At 44.6% G+C, this 20,239-nt stretch overlaps 1 protein-coding gene across 4 annotated transcripts in view; it reads right to left on the bottom strand.

Moving 5' to 3' along the window:
* FLNA (filamin A) overlaps nucleotides 1–20,239 on the bottom strand; it is a 54,800-nt gene that overhangs the window by 17,150 nt on the left and 17,411 nt on the right. For all 4 annotated transcript variants that reach the window (XM_053472378.1, XM_053472381.1, XM_053472380.1 and 1 more), the window contains exons 2-21: nucleotides 19,604–20,027; nucleotides 7,690–7,938; nucleotides 7,168–7,265; nucleotides 6,643–6,790; nucleotides 6,439–6,557; nucleotides 6,244–6,321; nucleotides 5,923–6,085; nucleotides 5,293–5,493; nucleotides 4,363–4,500; nucleotides 3,189–3,315; nucleotides 2,970–3,106; nucleotides 2,654–2,847; nucleotides 2,373–2,486; nucleotides 2,143–2,286; nucleotides 1,581–1,704; nucleotides 1,324–1,484; nucleotides 1,035–1,125; nucleotides 732–901; nucleotides 471–588; nucleotides 117–379 (exon numbers count right to left, since the gene is read on the bottom strand). In XM_053472378.1, coding sequence (XP_053328353.1) covers nucleotides 117–379; nucleotides 471–588; nucleotides 732–901; nucleotides 1,035–1,125; nucleotides 1,324–1,484; nucleotides 1,581–1,704; nucleotides 2,143–2,286; nucleotides 2,373–2,486; nucleotides 2,654–2,847; nucleotides 2,970–3,106; nucleotides 3,189–3,315; nucleotides 4,363–4,500; nucleotides 5,293–5,493; nucleotides 5,923–6,085; nucleotides 6,244–6,321; nucleotides 6,439–6,557; nucleotides 6,643–6,790; nucleotides 7,168–7,265; nucleotides 7,690–7,938; nucleotides 19,604–19,973 — 3,207 coding nt within the window. In that variant the 5' untranslated portion in view covers nucleotides 19,974–20,027. The remainder of the gene's footprint in view (nucleotides 1–116; nucleotides 380–470; nucleotides 589–731; nucleotides 902–1,034; nucleotides 1,126–1,323; nucleotides 1,485–1,580; nucleotides 1,705–2,142; nucleotides 2,287–2,372; nucleotides 2,487–2,653; nucleotides 2,848–2,969; nucleotides 3,107–3,188; nucleotides 3,316–4,362; nucleotides 4,501–5,292; nucleotides 5,494–5,922; nucleotides 6,086–6,243; nucleotides 6,322–6,438; nucleotides 6,558–6,642; nucleotides 6,791–7,167; nucleotides 7,266–7,689; nucleotides 7,939–19,603; nucleotides 20,028–20,239) is intronic.

Here is a 20,239-nt window from a genome sequence, read left to right as displayed (position 1 = left end):
AGAACATTAACAGTGACATAAAAACCTCAGTATAAGGGTACTGTAAGTTGAACCAAAAAGCCATTTTTTGTTTAGCATCAATATGTACACAGATTTCCATGGGTGCAGATACATACCTTTGAAGGGTTGGTAGGTGGTACACCTTCCACAGGGAATGGGCTGCCTGGTACAGGGACACCATCATACGTCACCTCTACTTCGTATGGGCCTTCTTCTCGAGGGATGAATTTGACAGAGCTATTATCCGGACTAAGCCCAGGCTCCACTTTGCAAGGAACAGACTTGTTGGATGGTCCAGTGATCTTACAAGCCACTTTGCCCTGACCCCCAGCACCTTTGGATTTCACAGTGAACTCCTGATCCTTTCCAACCTCCACTTCTGCATGTAAAGAATATAAGAGTCAGCAGTTGTGCACATAAAAAGGTGCAGAATTGCAAAAACCAAAAACTAAAGAACAAAATGTACATACTGTCTCCGAGTCCAGAAACCTTGATTTTGCCAAGGTCCAGAGTTGGAGCAATATTGACTGGAAATGGACTTTTTGGAATATGGTCTCCACCATAGGTCACGTTCACACCCAGATTACCCTGAAATAGAGAAAATGTCAAGCTATAAAATACAAGACAGTCTAAACAAAGCCAACGATTAATAATTTGGAGAAATATGTTGGGATAACACTCCTTTTATACCAGGAGGGGTCGATTGGCAATTACCAGTATGATTGGGTTACCTGCTGCACTGGCGTGTACTTGACAGTGTAAGAGTTGTCATGGTTGTCAATGACATCAAAGTCTTTGACAGCATCCCCTTTAGCAGGACCAGTAAACTGCACGTCCAGTTTAGCTTTTCCAGCAGCCTTCGTGTTGACAGTGAAGTGCGTGGGCTTTCCAATCTCCACACCTGAAGAACAGAGCCATTAAAACCATTGCAACCACTTGAGTATTCAAACAGGACTCAAGTTCATTCAGACTAGAGCTTGCATAAGCATTGTACTGTCTGCTTTAATATGATTTGCTTCAAAAGATGAACGTACCACTTCTGTTTAGCCCTGGGCCATCAGCCTTCACCTTGCTAGCATCATGTGATGGGTCAACCTTGATGCGGATGGGACTCATTGGAGTGGCCTAAAGGAGAGTGCAACAAACTTCAATTAAAAATTGAAGAAAACAAAAAGCAAACCACCTAGCTGTGAAAAGAACCTGTAGGGATAACAACTGTACAGCCATGTCTTCCAATATCCACAAAAATGTATATGGCTTGTTGTAGTTAAATATTAGGAAATTTATATATATAGTTTCATAAAAAATATATAATAATTTCACCTGGTCAGCAAACAGAACCATGATAGTGTAGCTTCCGGCTCCTGGGGGAGTGTATTTCACCGTGAACGTGTCATTATCATTGCGAATTATGTCAAAGTCAATATCAGCTTCAGCTGCACCCACAACACCAGGGGCACACTTTATGCCAATGCTCACATCACCTACAATTAACAAGAAAGTAGTTTAGACAACAGCGGGTAAGCTCAGGGTGTAGGGTATAGCCATCTTATTTAGGGGGAAATTAGAACTTGACTCGCCTTGTCCAGCTTCAGTACAATCCACTGTGAAGTAGGTGGGTTCGTGTGCTTTCAAGCCAGTCTTTGCCACACCAGGTCCATATACCTTCACCTTGTTGGGGTGGCTTCCAGCACCAATGTTCATCTGAAGTAGTCAAAACACAACACTGCTTATCAGCAGTTTCTTGCAAGTACCCATTGAATTTAATTGGAGAGGGATATACACAACGCTAATGTACCCTACAATCTGTTTTGAAGTGGGCAAATAGTCTATATTTACTTGTGCTTTCAGCAACATAAGAAGTAGGACTGTCAGAACCCGAACATACTGGAGACAATAGCCCTGTAGATCGTGCGATAAGCTGCTATGATGACCATAACAGGGCTACACAGGTCTATTGTAAGCAAGCTACCAAGCATACAATGATGAACATGCTATTTAAGATTTTTTTTCTAAATTTCGTTGACACTACCAGACATGGTTTTATGGCATACCTCATGCCTTACAAGAGTCAATATGGCTGATCACTGCAATGGCTTAGTTTAATGGAGAATTACATATGACATGGTCCATCAGCCTTACCCTGAAGGGACTGTTTGGAATGTTCACACCTCCCCATGACACAATAGCAGTGTGTTTTACAGGCTTCTTTGGCTGGTAAGTGCAGCTGTAGGTTCCATTGCCATTATCCTTGGTTGTCACATCTACTGGATTTCCCTCTGCGTCCTGGAAACAAAGTATGGTGTAAGATGTGCTGGGAATTTCAAAGGCCTGAAATAAATGCAGTTTGGTCTGACACCCCCTCCACACACCTGTACAGACACTTTGAGTGGAGCCTTGCCTCCAAGCTTGGCATCAACCGTAAACTCAGCTGGTTTGTTAATGGCGAGGCCAGTTTTCTCCAACCCAGGCCCATAAGCCTTAACCTGCAACCAAGAAGAGTTTATATTGAGACACTGGTAATGAAGTACTTTGAGACGTACCAAGTCTTACACAGTCTTTCAACATTACTGCGCTTCCATATACCACAATAGCTGCCGGAGACATGGAAGCTCTATCATGCATCCATCTTCTAGGTGCAATCTTCATTTACCTTCTCGGGGAAGAAGTCTTTGGGAGCAGCCTTTATTTCAGCCATGAAGGGGCTTAGTTTAATGTCCTCATTGTTGCAGAGAACATGCACAGCATACTCTCCAGCTTCTAGTGGCCAGTAGCGAACATCGCAGGACCCATCCCCTTTGTCGTCACATTCAATCTTAGCCTGAGAAGGACCTTCCACAGAGAAACCTGCACATGAAGCAGATCATTCCATTAATGAAAGGATTCGCCGATTCACTTAATGCTGAAGTATCTTATACATTTGCCAGAGCTTCTAGGTTCTTTTTTTCTGTTGTAATATAGACACTCACCCAGAGTACCCACATCATCGCCAATAGCTTCTACTACAAAGTCAGCCGATTTTCCAACAACACCTCCTTCTAGACCAGGTCCCCATGCCCTCACCTTCTGCGGCCCGCATTCAGAGCCAACCTTCACCTCAAAAGGACTGAAAGTAATAGTAGTATTAAATTATTGGAATTTGGGGACAAGACATATTCCAGTCATTAGATACCAAGTGTTAAGCACACCTTCTAGGAATGTTCTGTCCACCCCATGTGATGGTAACTGTGTAGTTGCCAGGAGTTGTTGGATAGTATTCAAACCAGTAGACACCATCCCCAAGGTCTTTTTGCTTGACACGTTCTTCAGTACCCTCTGTAAAGACAAAGTACATTTGCGTTTGTACTTGGCCAGGTTTTAGCTATGCAAAATCAAACAGGACACAACGTGCATATTCTTAGAATATATACAAAGATCTGAGTCCTTTAGACGCAAATGTACTTTTTACAATTAAAGCCTTGTATTAAGAGACAGGGACACAAAAAATATTCCAGTCTTGTCTTAATAGTATAACGTATTATACTAAAGCAGTAATTACCATTTCAGTAAAGTAGCTAGCAGTAGACATAACTAATACAAGCCTAGGCTCCCCCCCCCCCCAAAGACATGAACGGCTACAAGAGGCAGTCATTTAACACACAGAAAGCCACATGGGACAATAGCAACCTAGCAAGGCATGTTTATTGGTGATGTGACCAGACAATTAAGACAAGCTCATTTATGGTACAGGACTTTCGTAAACAAGAGTTGTTAATGAACAGGGCCCTGCCATGGAGCAGAGTGGGGCAATTGCCCCAGGCGGCACTTTGCCGCCCCAAGCGCCCTTTTTTAAGCGGAGGAGAGGGTGCCGAGTGGTTTTCGCTTACCAAGTTGTCAGTACCTGCACGGCACCCCTCTCTCTCCTCTGCGAGCCCTCTAGCTCAGTCTCTGTGCCGGCTTGTAATGCTGAGCACTGGAATAAATTACGTCATTTCCGGCGCTCAGCAGTAAAGCAGCGCACGCCGTGGCAGAGCAGGGAGACTCGCCGCAGGACTGCTGAAAGGTAAGTGAAGTACAAAGGGGAGGGGGAATAGGGTAGATAATAGGGTAGATAATAGGGAGGGAGAGGAAGGGTAAATAATGAAGATAATGACTTCGCCCCAGGCGGCATTATGTCTTGGGCTGGCCCTTTTAATGAAAGCAGACACTGAGTTAGGGGACCCTAAGGCCTCCTTTAAATATGCTACATCTTGCATCCCAAGAAGATTACGCAACAATTTCTGTTTGAACTTGCAAAATAAGCCAGTAGATGGTATCTGACAAGATGCAGGAAACATAAGGGAAAGAAAAAAAGAAATATATGTATCTATATAAAGGTCTTACTTGGTCCCTTGACCACAACTTTCAGTTCTCCACTTCCTGCTCCTTTGGTATAGACCTTGAAGTCTGCGGTTTCCTTCACACGTACCCCCTTTGGCTGCAAGCCACGACCCACCGCATGGCATGCAGTTGGGTTGCAAGCTACAAAAATTAAAAGAAAATAAAAGGCATAGTCAGTTTTTTTGCTACCAATCTAGGACTTAAATAGCGCAGATTGCAAAGGCCCATGCTTTAGAGAATAATTTCTTGTTACCCTACAACTATTTTAAATCGGCAGTTTGCCAGGAACATATCCAAACATGCATGTTAGCAAAAAAACAATTTCCTGTATGAGTAAGAAGAGTGCATCAAAACTACTCAAGGTTTGTACTCGTCAAGGCATTTTTGTCCCTAGGTTGAAAGAAAAATCCAAACACATTGCATGCACATGTACCGTAATGCCCTCCACGTCGGTTTCCCCCCAGAAAGCGGGAGAGGAGAGAAGTCCAGCGAGTTGAACACCTTCCATAGGTAGAGGCATGAGAAGGAGAGAGAGAAGAAGAAGTAGCAGCAACAGGAGAAAAAGGAAATGAAAGAATCCTTTAAAGCAGGAGAAGATCTAGGAAAGGAAAACCATTTGGAAAACACAAAAACTGTATTCTTCACAGACCGAAGCGGGCATCTACAGGAGGGCATGATATGCTTGCCGTTTAACTTTATAACTCTTTGCCAGATAGGTACTTAAAGGGTTAAGCTGCAGTTACCCCCTCCTCACAATTTCACTGCCAGATGCTATATGCCATGCTGGCACGATATCCTAGTTATATCCCTACTATAAAGGCCGTGCAGGAGGTAAGAGGTTCAGAGGTCAGGGATGGGCTCACATACTTTCAGCTGTGGACAACCCAAGGGGATTTGGACCAGGACAAAAAAAAACCTCCCTGTGTGCCTCACCTTGCCCAATCGTGACAGTGTAAGGGCTCTTGGGGATCGGCACCCCTCCGAACGTTATATAGATGGTGTACACTCCTTCCATAGTGGGTCTATACGTGCAGCGATAAGTGCTGCTGCCTTTATCCTCCAACTGAACATCAGATGTATCTTTCTTGCCATTAGGATCCTGCACAATCACTTCTATCTCACCAACCCCAGCACCTGAGAAGGACAAACAAATATATATATAAATACGGGGAAGGTATAAATACAGACTGTTCACAAGCAGAAGACCCCCACATGTAAATTATGTATAAAATTGTATACATTAGTTCAGTGAAGCCAGACTTACAGAACAGAAGGAGAATCTTTGTAGATTACAAGATATTGGACACATTACTAGACCAGTAAAAGCCTGCAGACCATGAACTGAACATGAAAAGAATAAAAAAAAACCTGACACTACTGGCCAAATCCTTATCACCCATCAAAATAGACAATCAGAAATTTGGCCACCGATAAGTCCACAGTTTCTTTGTAGTGAACAGCGGTGTACGAGAAGGGTGCAGCTGCTCCATTATGAGAAGAAATGGGTCCACAAAGATAAAAAAACACAGATGATAGATGGGGCTTTCCCTTCATTGTCCTCACCTGCAGTGAAGATCTCAAAGTAGGTGGTTTTATTTGCAATGTTGCCGCTGGGCTCCAGGCCAGGGCCCTGGGCTGTCACTTTACTGGCATCCCCGTGAGATTTGTCCACATTCACCTCGAATGGACTCTTTGCAATGTGCTGGCCTGCAAACAGGACTGTCACCTGTAACACAAAGCAACAAGAATAGGGAGTCGTACATAAAGATCTGTATTAAAAATAAAGACACAAGTCATTATAACAAGATATTAAGCTGTATGCAAACTGAGCTAAGTGTACAACAGAAAGGGAGGAAAAATATGCAAGGAAGGAGAGAAACCAACCTTGTGCATCCCGGTCACTTTGGGGATGTAGTAAACAGAGAATGTCCTGTTCTTGTCATTGTTGGCGGTAACTTTGGCCTGCAAAGAAGACGAAAAATAAAAAAATAAGACTTAAATCACAGGTCGAGGCACAAGCCAGGAGCTACCAGACAACAATCATTCTGGTGGTTCACAAGGTATGAAAGCCCCTTTTACCTCTTCTCTGTGCCCTGCTGGATCTTCCACATATACAAGAACTTCTCCCATCCCAGCACTGATGGTCTCCACAGTAAACTCAGCACGCTTCTTCACCATGTTGCCAGTTGGTTCAATACCTAAGGGCAAAGAGGAACAAAAGTTCAGCTGGCTTCGACATACAACAGCTGGTGTTCATTCAGACTTCAGGTAAGTTGGACTCACCTGGGCCATAAGCTCTGGCCTTCTTGGGATTCAGTTTGGGCCTTAGAGGAGCACCAGGTTTCAGCTTGGCTTTCGGGAACTGAGACAGGTAGGTCATGACAGAGTGCTCATCTACATTGGGATCAACAATCTCCTCTGGGGTGATCACCTGTGGGGAGGAAAGGTTCACCGCATTATAAATGAACAGCCCAACACATTAACCTGTCTGAATGATCTATTGGGTTGCATGCACCATTCGTGTGTGGAGGAAAGAACTAAAAGTAAATGTTTCTGAAGGTTTTGCCGCAAAACCCTGCCTTGTGCACCACGCTGAGGTAGCACATATGGCTGCATGTAGTTTCCGTACAGCTATAAAGCAAGTTCTGCACAGTCAATACAGCTTTCCCTTAACCTTATTTCAACTGTAGCAGAAAGCAAGCCGACAAGACACTGTGTAGCTAACCAGTTACACAAAGAGGTAAAACAAACTGTATTCTGTGTCATTTAACATCAATCATGCACACAAGATCTAGTCAGAAGACCTACCTGAGGTATTCCCAGCCAGTCATCAGCCTGTTGCATGGCTTCACGTGCGTTGTCCACAGGTTTGCTGGCATCCCAGGAGTCCCAGTCTGGGCAGAGACCTGAAAGAAAACAACACAAACCAGAGTCAAAGACTGGCTACACACCAAGCTAACTAAATAAACATGGGCCTGGTGTATGTCGAGATGGCGCTACCCCTTAACATTAAACGTAAAGCCATTGCGTGGAGTCACCACACGGAAGGCTCCAACAATAAAGGTAAGCGTGATGAACCAATAGAAGCATAATTGACGCATCAATGTAACAAAGGCTGGGGCACATAAAATGTTAGAGGGGCATTCAGAAGAACCTTCCAAATTGTAAAAGGTCAATCTGCGTATAAAGGGATCATGTTATCACTATAAACAATTCCAGAGATTTCTGTTAAAGCATTGCGTAGAATGTGTGAAAAAGTGAAGGGTTCCATTAGCTAGTCTAAGTCAGTCTGTGTTTAGCTGGGATACCTCAGACCCAGGAGGTCCTTACCAGGAGCACAGCTGTCCACCAGGGCACCCAGAGCACGGCCACTTTGCCAGTCCCTGCTGAAGTTGGTGACAGGCAACTGAGGCAGCTTGTTTTGGATCCATCCCAGTAGCCTCTGTTTTGGAGTCTGCTTCTTAGTCTCCTCATCCTCTTCTTCATCCCACATGGGCATGGAGATAGAATAGTGCAGAATAAGGGTCCAGATAAGACCCAGGATGAGTTTGAGGTTTCCATCAACAATGGCCTTGCTGTCTGCAAGACAAAACAATTTGCGATTATCTTTTTGCAAAACAACATCAAGGACAGGCTTGGTCAAGAACTCCATATAAATATTTGCATGCTTGTTATGGCCCATTACAGACTTTAAACTTGTTTACGGACTTGGCGAAAACATTACAATTTAATTATTTCATCAATGAATATGGGCCACAACTGAGAAACAATCCTTCAAAAAGAAAGGGGTAAGACTGTCCATTATTCATGGTTATGGATCTCAGCAATCTAAATATGCAGCACAAATTGGGCCCTTCTCGGAGGAGTTTACCAGGATCGTCATGTCTAGAAACAAGCTGATGACCCCTCGCCACAGACCCAGACTGCAGGACTGAACATGGTGTCCACCTTTAGGCATGAAAACAGACTAGATTTGAGTATTGGTTTGTGTTTTTAGCTGGCTATTCTGTTTCTAGTCCAGCGTAGTAAAAAGGAAGGAGAGCTGTCAGCCCGCCAGCTACTGTCGCAGAAAAATGCAGGTTCAGCATGAGAATTATACAGCCCGTCTCCTCAAGGCTATACACAGAGCTTAGTGTTTAGTCTGCCTAAAACATTAAAAATTCCAAAATCAAGTCGCGCGTTAACACACTGTATGCCGTACAAATATCAGGGACTGGAGCTTGACCTGAGAATATTTTAGTGCGAAAACAAGTTAATTGTTAATCCACGTGGTCTCCTGGCATGAGGTCTTCAGACACAAACCAGCAGTCTCTTGGGATAGCAGATGTTTATCTATTTAACGGAGGCAAAGTAGTGACTAAAGGGGGTATAGGAGGAAAACGTTACTCCCTATTAGGACTACTGGTGGAGGTGGTACAGGCAAACCTTAAAAGGAATTCAAGAAGCCATGTTGTGAGTGTCTGCCCTGGGCACGTGAAAGAACTAAAAGGAGCCCAAAATAAAAACTTCACATCCTTGTATTTGCTGCCAGAAAGGGATGTGCCCGTCTCAACCACAGCCTTAATGCCAACAAATACTGGCGCCACAAGTTTTACAGAGATATATCCAGACTATCTCCTTGGTCTCTAAACACGAGGTATAGTTTCATCCAACAATCCCAGCTGCAGACATGGACATTCATCAGAAGACAACAGTGATCTTTAGCAGTTCTAAAGGATCGATCCAAGATTTGGTCAAACCACAGAAAGGAACAGAAAAGAAGTAGTGGGCTTTTATTAGAAAGAGTGCTGGATTTAACACTTCCACGCCATATGATATGCTAATCATAAGCATTGTTGGTTGTGTGTGCAACAACTTTGATCACACAACGCAAGCGTCTTTTAAGTGCTAGAGTAACGTTTCACACAGTTTTGATTTTGTGGAAAAGTTAAAGACCAATCAGCTATAGGTCTAGAACATTTAGCTTTTGCTGGGATTACCATATTCTACAAACCATTAAATGACACTACAATTGCATGTATCATTTGTCTAAAGGGGGGTTCCCATTGAACGGTCTGTCCTGGTCTATTAGTGTGACAGGGATGAAGGGGACAGGGCAAAGATCTTCCTGGGGTGGAAGCTTAACGTCTCTTTGGCCTTGGTTTAAGTATGAAACTGTAAGTAGGTTTCAGAGTTTAAGGCCAGATGCAGCTCAGACGAGCGTTACACAATTGCTTTAAAATTCATTGCTGAAGGACTGATGTTGAGCCATACATCCATAAACAAATTTGCAGAACATTTCATTCCGCATCACACATACAGAATTCCAGCCGGCCCCCTCTTCCGGAGAGTCCACAAGTGTTCATGTAGGGTCAATGGAGCTCCAACATAGAAGACTCAGACAAGATTTCTAAACAGTGAGTCAACTGGTTTGAGAATATAGACTTTTGCCGTATATGGACTGTGCGTCGAAAGATTCAGCCTAATATTTATTCCCCTTATAAGCTCATGCCAAGCCTGCCTGCCGCCCCAGTATCATCGTGCTTCTAATACCTTCTGGAATGGAAGCTGCAGAAATCAATAGGGTGTCCAATGCATTTTCCCTGGTGGTCATGTTCAATATTGAACACAATGTCACAATCAATTCAGACATCAGGACATTGAGGAAATGGGTGCTATAAAGACTAAGGCCAAGCAATTACTGGTCCATCATGCATACAGCTTAATATTTACCAGCATGCAAGTTATTCTTCACACGCTGAAACTGAACAGAGGAACAAGGTTGGTTTAAGAGAAATTAGCATAATTGCTTCCACGGCCATCTGGAAGTATATTAAGAACAGGTGATCCCAAGTATTAGGAGCTAAAGAATGTATTAGATTTTTTGTATAAGGGAAGCAGGTACCAGGAACGCCCAACAGCTTTGGTCTTGGGTAACCAGGCGCCGAAGAGCTGGGGGACTTAAATCAAGCTTTTCTGGACACTTTAGAAGCTGTATTTAGGACACGTGCAAAAGCATAGATCTCGGTCCTATGGCAACACAGAGACATCATTCTAGTGCTTTAAAGTCTTGATCTATACATCTGCTTGCAGCTTATTACACTACAGAGGTCCTCTTACACTCTACACTCACTTTAAGTAAACATTGCATTAGGAGTCAGAAGTAAGCTGTTGTAATCACAATTTTAAGAGGGCATCTAACTTTCTTAGCACTTTCCCTAAGTAACACGAGGTTCACGTATTCTAAAAATAAAGTTGTATCACAGGATTTCAGCATTACAAGTGTTAATGCTGCCAAAAAGCTATGAGTACAGAAGTTTGGAAGACTGAGTCAGAGGTACAACCCCCCCCCCTTCCCTTACAAAGATCTCCACCCCTTGTTAAGGCCCTTCCATGGCTGGGGAGGTTTCTCCACTAATCGCTGAACTTTCCAACATTTTTTGGCCTTATATGGCAAACACAAGCAAGAAGCTGCCTGCCAGGAATCTGCCCCCTCCTCCTCCTGCAGGGTTTGGGGGAAGGAGATGGGGGGGGGGGGGGTGTAATTCAGCATTGGTCCCAGCCACATTTCCTTACAGAACATGGGCCTGAAATACTATGCTTCCAATTGCTGGAAACTAAAAATCTGTTCTGAATCAGATCTGCTTGCTTTTCTTTCCCAGAGTCTGGATGCACCCATGCAAGAGCAGAACACGCCTGTATATAACCCCCCCACCACCACCATTTTTAACACTACAGCCCCATAGCTGCCAAATAACCAAGCAGTGCCAGTCTAGGAGGACAATGCCAGAAATGGGAGTTGGTGATGTGTCCAATTACCATTTCAATTTATAAGCCACCAACATAATCCGATTCACAGAACAGTGGATGCAGCCCAAAACATCTTGACACGATCCCTGCGGTTAAATACATCGCTCAGTTCAAGCAGACGTCCGATAGCCTCGGAAAAACGCAGGATATCCGCCACGTCTCAACGGGCCAAGCCAGTATCTGACACTTCAGTTTCACGATAACGCTTTTCTTAAACCAGACCAAAGGGTCAAGACTCGATTGGTCAGATTATCCAGAAAGACTTTCCTTTAAGAAAAAGATTAAGACCTTCCAAGTATCTTCACTAAAACCACATGGCCAGGGTAAACTAAACACCCCAAGCAGCCATCGCATTATTTTAAAGAGACATTTAGCCTAAGAAAGCCATAAAAGCCACAGATAAAATATGTAAAACATGTTTGATAGACTTTGTTGCGGAAACTTTGTGTGGCATTGGCAATAACTGCTGGATCATAAAAACAGATCCCTTAATATCCCTCTTGACCCTGAAATACTTCATAAAAGGAATCTGGTATAACTGACTTAAATATAAAGGTTTATCAGAAGCAGTAAACAAATTAGGTTGGCATCTTAAACCAAATCTGAACAAAAACAGCTACTTTCAAAATGCTTAACATTCCATTTATATATGTTAGGAGATTTCAGTGACTGCTGATATACGTTTAATGCAATGCTGATCAGAAAGCTTACATATTCAATATTTAAATTCTAAGACAACATTAGAAGAATATAAGTCTACATTAAAGCCCTCTATCGTAGCTATAAAGAATTGAAATTCGTACTTTGAAACATCTGAAAATGGTTACTTAATGGGCAACTGTTGCCATCACTGCTTTTTGTATTAAAGTTTTGTTACTGAAACTACTTATACATCGTGTAGCGAAATATCACGTCATTGTATTGGAAACATTTAATTTCAATACCTCATGAAAGCAGACATCAGTGGCAGGGCCAATATCATCTAGTCAGTTATAAGAAAATTAAACATATCAAGCTATTTACATTTTTAACATACACATATATATATATATATATATATATATATATATATATATATATATATATATATATATATATATATATATAATGTGAAAAATATATATATATATATATATTTCACATTAATCTGTACACGGGTTTAGACATCATGGGGTTTGGCAAGGCCTGGATTTAGGATTCCTCTATCTTCAGGTATATAACTCTGCAGTGTGTGGGCTTAAAAAAAAAATTAAAAGTTTAAAACCCATGAGTTGAGGAGCTACTTTGGTTTCTATGGAAACAAGACCCTTTTAAGGTTTGCACCAGAATCACTAAGTCACTCAGACTCTTGAGTGAATGGAAATTCTCAGAAACCTTTATGGTTTCCACTGGTGGGCTTTAACTCCCATCACGCCAAGTCAGATAGAATCCATCCATTACTACATGTAAGTATGGCTAGCTTGCCCTAGAACATTTTATTTCCTTGCCCACCCCTGGCTAGAGGGGCCACAGTCCTCATGACCAAGATTTGCTGCTCTGGAATGGTTCTAACAGATCAAATAAAATAATTTACCAGGGTGTACCGAGTTTACAAAACAATATTCTAAGTTGCAATAAATTAAAAATAAATAAATAAACAAAACAGCTCGCATCTAGATGGGAAACGTCTCAAGCTACACCCGTGCCAGTCACAGGAAAGGTGTATTCAGCTCCAAGTCACTACAGAGGGGTAAAGCGACAAACATCAGCCGGAATACAGTAGCTGTGGGGCAGGAGAGGAAGCGGGGCAGGAAGTCGTTCTGTACCCTCGGGACTTTTCCTCCCAATCGCATACCTCTGTTATGGTAACCTCTGTCCAAGGACATTGTGGCATCCTAAACCCGCCCTTTCCTGTCCAGGAATTCACTAAGACTCATTTGGCCAGATCACTCATTTAATCCATCGTCAGCACCATTTTTCATGCAGGTACCAACAGCCAACTTTCTTCTGTAGCTGGGTCAGACATACACGGCTTGCGTTGGGTGTATCAGTCAAGCATCTGACCATTGTGCCTCCATGGAGGGAGGATGAAAGGTTGATGCAGACCCCATAAGCCTGCATTTCCCCTTATCATGCCACCCAAGAGCCCCTGTTTAGGGAAGGTCCCACCGCTGCCCAACTCACTGGCCCTTGTTACTCTGAAACCACTGAAGATGGGTTCAAATTAAGTCAGAAAGTCCTCCTACGCAGCAGAAAGATGAATTCTATAATGGTTTTTAAGTCAATCCCACCCTGCAGGGGGTACCATGCCAGATGAGCCATACTGCCGTTCGTGGACAATGCCAGGTGAGAAAGGGACATTCTATCCTGCCCTAGTCTATTACTAGGAAGAGAAACCCATGGCGGTTCCCCGGATCTCCGCAACTGTATCACTTACGTGTAAACGCACCTACAACCCATTATTCAGGAGATATTGACGCGAAGCCATGAATCCCATGTCCGTGGAGTTTTTCCACCCCCTGGAAGCAGCAGAGTTTCAGCCCCACACTTTCTATGGTTGCCGCTGACATCTTCCAAGGCAAACAGAGCCAGGTTTAGATCACACTATGGGGAGGGCGGATAAAAGATTCACACAAAGGTTTCCATTCAGAACAAACCATCGTACAACCCTCAAGGCTTAAACAAGTTTGGCGCATCTGCAGAATGGAGCCCGAGTAAAAGTATCATCTGGGCGCAAGTTCTCAGCAGAGGTGGCAAACAGCTTCAAGGGCGTCAGTTCTCACGCTACTCCCATAAATCTGAGCCTACTTATATTCTCCTATCCACTCTGCATTTGCCAAGGAGCTTCCGTCTTCCAGATGTTCTGCAAATGCATACAGCAGACAAGCTTACTAAATATGCCATACCTGCCAATTGACCCATGCTTCCAAGAGCAGTCCCTAGTTTTGGCTCTGAGCCCAACGTCTTTGTAGCTAGTTTTAACCCCCTAGAGCTGTTTTTCCGCTTCTAACCAAAAGAAAAGCAGCATTAGCCACCATTACTGTGCGATTAAATATTTAATGTGATGTTGCAACAAAACATACATTGCTAAAGGCTTGTTTTGAGATGTTTGTATACACAGTAACACGGACACCCAGAGAGATGCTGAAAAACTACTATCCAGGGCAATCGGACGGCTAAGTCTGTGTTTAAACCCCCTTAAAACACCTCTTTAAGTCTACGCAGATGTTGAACAGCTATAGAGAAGAGAGGAGGCGTTTGGAAGCCACCATATTCTTCCTGTGTGCCCAACCGAAATGCCACCAACCCCAAACCCCTGCCGCTCACCCACCACCAGATCTCACAAAGCTAGATAAACCCATCTGTTACACGCAGCAGCGTTCCGGGATTTACCCCACCAGCAAATTCTGAGAAACACGCAGGGCTTAGACCGTTCAAGTTCTCACAACGCTCTCATGCCATTCCTTATCGAGCAGTTTCAGGTTACACATAATTGTGGTACGGATTTAAAATGTAAATGTTGATTGCCTGTGGGCTTGATGGCGAGATGAACTATCTCCACTACACATCATGAAGGGCTAGACCTATATATAGAGGGCCAGGGTGGCCCCCCATATAATGCACACACTAAAGCATGTTAAAGTAATCACACCACTTACCAGAGATAGAAGCTGCAGCCTGGCAGTTGCTTACAGAGGCAAGAAAGCGCTCCCATTTAAATTAATGGTACCGAGTCTGAACGCCACCACGGCCTTCTCCAGCACAGAAAAGACACCATCGAAATGTAAAGAGATCAGGCAGCTATGATATGAATTAAAGAGCATACGATGGCTGGAGCGTCCCTTCGATAACAATTGGGAGGAATAATAATAATGCAGATCATATAAGAGGACTTTAAGCTAAATTCTGCATAGACTACACATGGTGTGCTTTAATACATTCACGTTACTTGTTTAGGTTGTGGGCAGCTTTATGTACATTCATTTAGTGTATAGAATATAAGACACAAGAGGTGGGAAACATAGGCTTAGAAGGAAATGGCTTGTTGCACCCAGGGGAGTAATAAGCCCATAGGAACCTACCCTCCTGCTTCCTCCAAGGCTCAATGAAAATCATAGCCCACCACCCCCTGTTTGCGCGTCATGGTGGTGTGCACAGTGCTGTACAGCAAGTAGGTTACCAAATACAGGCAAAGGGAGGGAGTATCCTAAACAAAGACTTGTTTTCATTCTCCAGCAACAGAAAAAAGGGGAAAAAAAAGCCGCTGCACCAGCCACACCCTGCAGAGATCCCGCGTGCCAAGAGGCTCCGGAGCATCCAGGGAAGTTCCACAAAACAAACGCTCCAAGTTTGTCAACTTTAAGTAGAATTAGAACATTACTCAAAACATTCTGTTGTTTTATATAGCGCATCATATGCCGCAGCGCAGACATTAATCCGGATGTGTCAGCGTTGAATTGCAGCAAATCGGATTGCAGATTGTGCCGCAAGAGTTCATTAAAATCTGGTTACTTTTTAAAAGCAAAATTCTTAGTTGGCTTAAGTGCCAGGCCTTTTTAACACAGACTAAATTTTTATTTCATTTCCCTGCCCAAAGGCTGCGGCAGCGGTAACCGCGTGTTGGCATAATCATGCGGATCATGAGAAAGGTCCGTTAATAATCTACCCTATGTGGGGGCAGCCATCTCGACAGATCCGCTTTAAGGTGGACTGCAGCATCAGTTGTGACCGACTATTACCCCCCCCATTTACACCCCGTTGGGCAAACACCCCAGATCCAAAGCAGCTGAAGATTCCACAGGACTGGCGCTGTGCTCCCCTATCCAAGAGATCTGGCACGCCATACCAAGTAGTATGGTAGTTCATTTTAATAGAGATGCCCATCCAAGACTTGTGGCCCCCACAGTAGAAGTTTGATAAACCCGGCAGGAAACCCGGCGGCTGAGAAGCGAGGATTAAGCATGTAGCCCAACACTGGATATTGCGTTACAATCTCCTAAAACCAGCCGATTGCTAATTCTAGAGATCAATACGAAGGATTACGCTAAGAATCCAATTAAAAGCCATTTGTGAGACGGGAATATAAATAGCCTTTTTGTTTTGCAGACGGGTTCGTGGCAGAGTACGAGACAACCTTGTTTGATTAGACAGTCTGTGGGTCCAGCACAGATTGGGAAAGGACGCCAGAAGCTGCAGTTGCCATGACATTGGGATAAAAACTACCCACTCAGCAGATTATGAGGCAGCTGCTGTACTTGAATCACTGCCAAGAGGCTCTGGTGTGTACAAAAACCCAGCCTGGCACAAGAGCAGAGCCACACGGGGCAGAACCCCCGTCCGAGGGGCCAAACTTTCTCCACTACTCCATACAAATAACCCGGGTAATTGTCTTCTACCACCTTCCACGAAGCGTGAAAACACCAGCTTCAGATTTTAGTCTGGAACATCGGTAATTCTAAGCGTGTGTCCGATCTGCTAACACGTCTACAGGGTATCTTCTAGCTGGGGGGTCGGGGGCCACTGGCTTCAGGAGATCAGAAACACTACGTGCGATAGCTGCCGGTCACATACATGTCTACGTATGATCACCGTCACAGGGCCACGGCAAGGCAGTGTGGGAAGATAGGATATAGTCAGGATACCCAGGGAAGGAACAGAATACCCCCCGGGACGCCTCTACTAATTGGGGGAAAAGGACAAACGTACATGATGACGCTTAGCACCGACGGCTCATATTAACCCATTCAGGCCATTTAAGTTATGGAATGCCCTGCCTGCCACTCTTAGAGACTGTTCATTGGAGCATCTCATGGTACAGAACGCCTGTATGGCCGTCTACTTGTGCCAGCGATAAGAGCCGCTGGCAAAAGCAGTGACATCAGATATAACCGGTCATAACGGAACCCCAGCATATCGTGATGTAAAATGTACCCACTGCCATCTCCGGGTTAAGGATTAAGGGTTAATCAAAGCCCGACACTAGGGGTGGAATGCATGCTACCCCACGCGGTATTCACTGCTGTCCTCATTTGTCCCGACTAGTACAACGTTCTGGAAACAAGAGGAGAATAATGCCAGACAATTCACGTACAGGCAAGGGGTTAATAAGTTGGAGCGGCCCAGCGTACAGCGTATGCCCGCTCTGCCACAGCACATGGGGGCATGAAACCCATTAGATTCCCCATTATGCACGGAATGACAGGGCTTGTTTGGTGCCAGGAAGGCATTAGCCGGTCCGTCGGGCACAGAGCGCCGTTAAGAGCTTTCGAGCAGCTGGGGGCTGGAAGAATTGGCAGAGTCTCGTCCGATACAAAAGGATTTTAATTCCAGCAGAAAGTAGGTCGGCATTCCAAGAAAACAGACTTCCTGACTGGGCAGGATGTGACCTCATAATTATACGTTTCAGGAGAGAGCTGAAGCCCTAACACCGATGGACGTCTGATTGTAACCCCTTAACTACCGGGCATCTGCCACAACACTAAAAAGGCAAAGGGGCTACCATAAGGCCATTTAACCTATTAATGGATTTAACTCCATGCAGGGCTTTCGTTGTATGGAGTTAACAAGGCCCTGGAATGTCATACATTAAAAGCTGTATGCTGCTTTGTAACAAATGACATCGAACTGATAACAGAACACTTACATAATAAAGCACGCCAGTTTAATACTATGGATTTAACAGCTCACAGGATTAATGGGCATAAAAATGCACAGCCTTACTGTAATTAAGTAGTTAATTGCTTGTAGTAGTACTTTGAGAAGTGGGTAGGACACAGAGTTTGGGAGACAGACGGGTGCGGTTCTACCACCCATTGACGACGACAAAAACGCCCCCCCCTCTTTCTAAAAGTGAGTAATAGCCAATAACCAAAATGACAGCGCAGGAGAAAGCTGCAGCTGCACAATGAATAAAAGATCAACTGGAGACTTCTGTGCCGAGAGGGAGAGAAAAAGTGTTAAGCTGGGTTTAAGCAACGCAAAAACCCTCCCCACAACTTTTAAAGTTAAACAAAAACAAAAATTCTGCAGCGCAATAAAAACGTATTCTGCTCGCTCAGCTGCAATGCTGCATCAGTTGTCGTGATGATGTAGTGCAATCACCATAGCAACCAATAAAAAGGAATGTTCCTGCTGATTTCCCCCTAACCCCCACCCACACTAAGTAATATCGAGGAGAACTGTTCTTAAATCTAGTCCATTGAAAGGGTTAATGAGCCTGAAGCCGACGAATCTGACTGGCTAATAAGGCTCATTCTCTCTTTCCCATAACTTACAGCATTAACCCTTTAATCTAACAAGACATTGAAAGATGTTGCCTAGCAACTACAAAATAAAAAGACAGGCATTGACGATCTACAGACGTATGGACGTTTGTTTAGTCCCGACGTGCTCCGACACATTAGTTCATGTAAAGGGAATATATATACGGTGTTAACGGGAATTGAATGGGAAACTCAAGACACTCTCCTGCTGCTTGTCTCATCTTGTTTTAAAGCCCCAGAAGTCCCCCAAACCACCCACCCATCCTTAACAGCCCCTGATTGATCTCGCCCTTTATCACAGGGTAAGTGTGACCCCTGAATGAGTAGAGGTCGGCGGCCGCGGAAGTGCTTGGGATACTTGGAGGCCCAATCCAGAAGAGCATGATTCATCCATGAGCAGGGGCTCAGCCGCATGGAATTTGGGGTAGGGCCTAAGTGTTTGGGCATTTCCTGGAGGCAAATATTTTCTGTGTTATTTTGTAACTCGTACCACTCCCAAGCTGGAAATGTATCGCCCAGAGCAGCAGTTTCATTCATCTTAAGACTGGAAAATGACAGCTCTGAGCCCAATAAAACAATCATGATTGGCGGCAGTTAACCCCATGCGTAGCTTTTACCGTCATCTGATGGAATGTCAGTCACTGGCTGTGCAAGGGTTAAACCCCAGCATCTTTATCAGGGTCTAGGGGGGCTTCAAGAGGAAAAACACACAGTGCCCCTTAAATGCAGTTTTCCCCAGGAAATTCCACAGTGACTGCATTCCACAGGCCTGCTGGGAACAGAGGGCGAGACCCCTCAGCCACCCTGACTGGGACCATTAACGTGAAGAAAAATCCCATCACTCCCAGCACTAAGGCAGCCACAAGAACCAGAGCCCGGGGGGGGGGCACGCCTTCATCTCTGAATGATCCACAGATCCAGCATCACTCAGCAAGCAGGGAGCATGGGGATCAAGAGATCTACTGGGATTATGGAGGGACTGGGATAGGAGGTACCCAAACTGGGCTCATTCAATGAAAGAGTTAAAAATCTATGTATATAAAAAAGTAATTGATTGAAATTAAGAAACGCCAGTCTACGAAAGGGTTAATGAGCCCGGTTCATTACACCAGACAGGCGATAAAAAGGCATCCAGGTAATAAAGCGATCAGCGGCACCACAGGCAGTGGCGCCGTACACCGAGGGGACCCCCAGCGCATGCACCCCCGCCTCACCTATGGACACCAGCTTGATGTTCTCCCGGTCCAGGAACTCCAGGGCCACGGACACGTTCTCCAGCTGCATCTGCCGGAAGGTGGGTCTCTGGTTGTACTTGCGGTACATCTTCTTCTGGCTCAGCACCTCCAGCAGCGCGATGAGCCGCAGCCCGTCGCTCAGGTCCGCCTGCAGGTTGGCGATCCGCTTGTTGACGCATTTCAGGTGCTCGTTACACCAGCGGGTGAACGTGTTCTGCTGGATCTTCTTCCACGGCGCGTCCTCCGCCAGGTCCTTCTCTGTGGCCGGCATGTCTGCTGGGTCTGCCCCGGGCACTGCTCCGGCTGCCGCGGCTCCGCTCTGGGTGAGCCTCGGGTGGGCGCTGCTCATTTTATGGCTCGGGCTGAGAGGAGGGTCCGCGAGAAGTCAGGAGGCTGGGCTGGCCTTAAAGACACAGAGAACACTGAGACGGGCACGGACCCCACTGCATGAAACATGTACTACATCATACTACATACTGGTTATATGTATTATATATACCACATGCAATACTATACATCATTCTACATACAATACCATACATCATACTACATACTAGTTATATGTATTATATATACTACATATAATACTATACATCATACTGCATGCAATACTAT

Source organism: Spea bombifrons, chromosome 8 (assembly GCF_027358695.1).
Source record: "Spea bombifrons isolate aSpeBom1 chromosome 8, aSpeBom1.2.pri, whole genome shotgun sequence".
Taxonomy (NCBI): Eukaryota; Metazoa; Chordata; class Amphibia; order Anura; family Pelobatidae; genus Spea; species Spea bombifrons.
The sequence above is the reverse complement of the archived record's forward strand: the minus strand, read 5'-3'. Positions and strand labels throughout refer to the sequence as shown.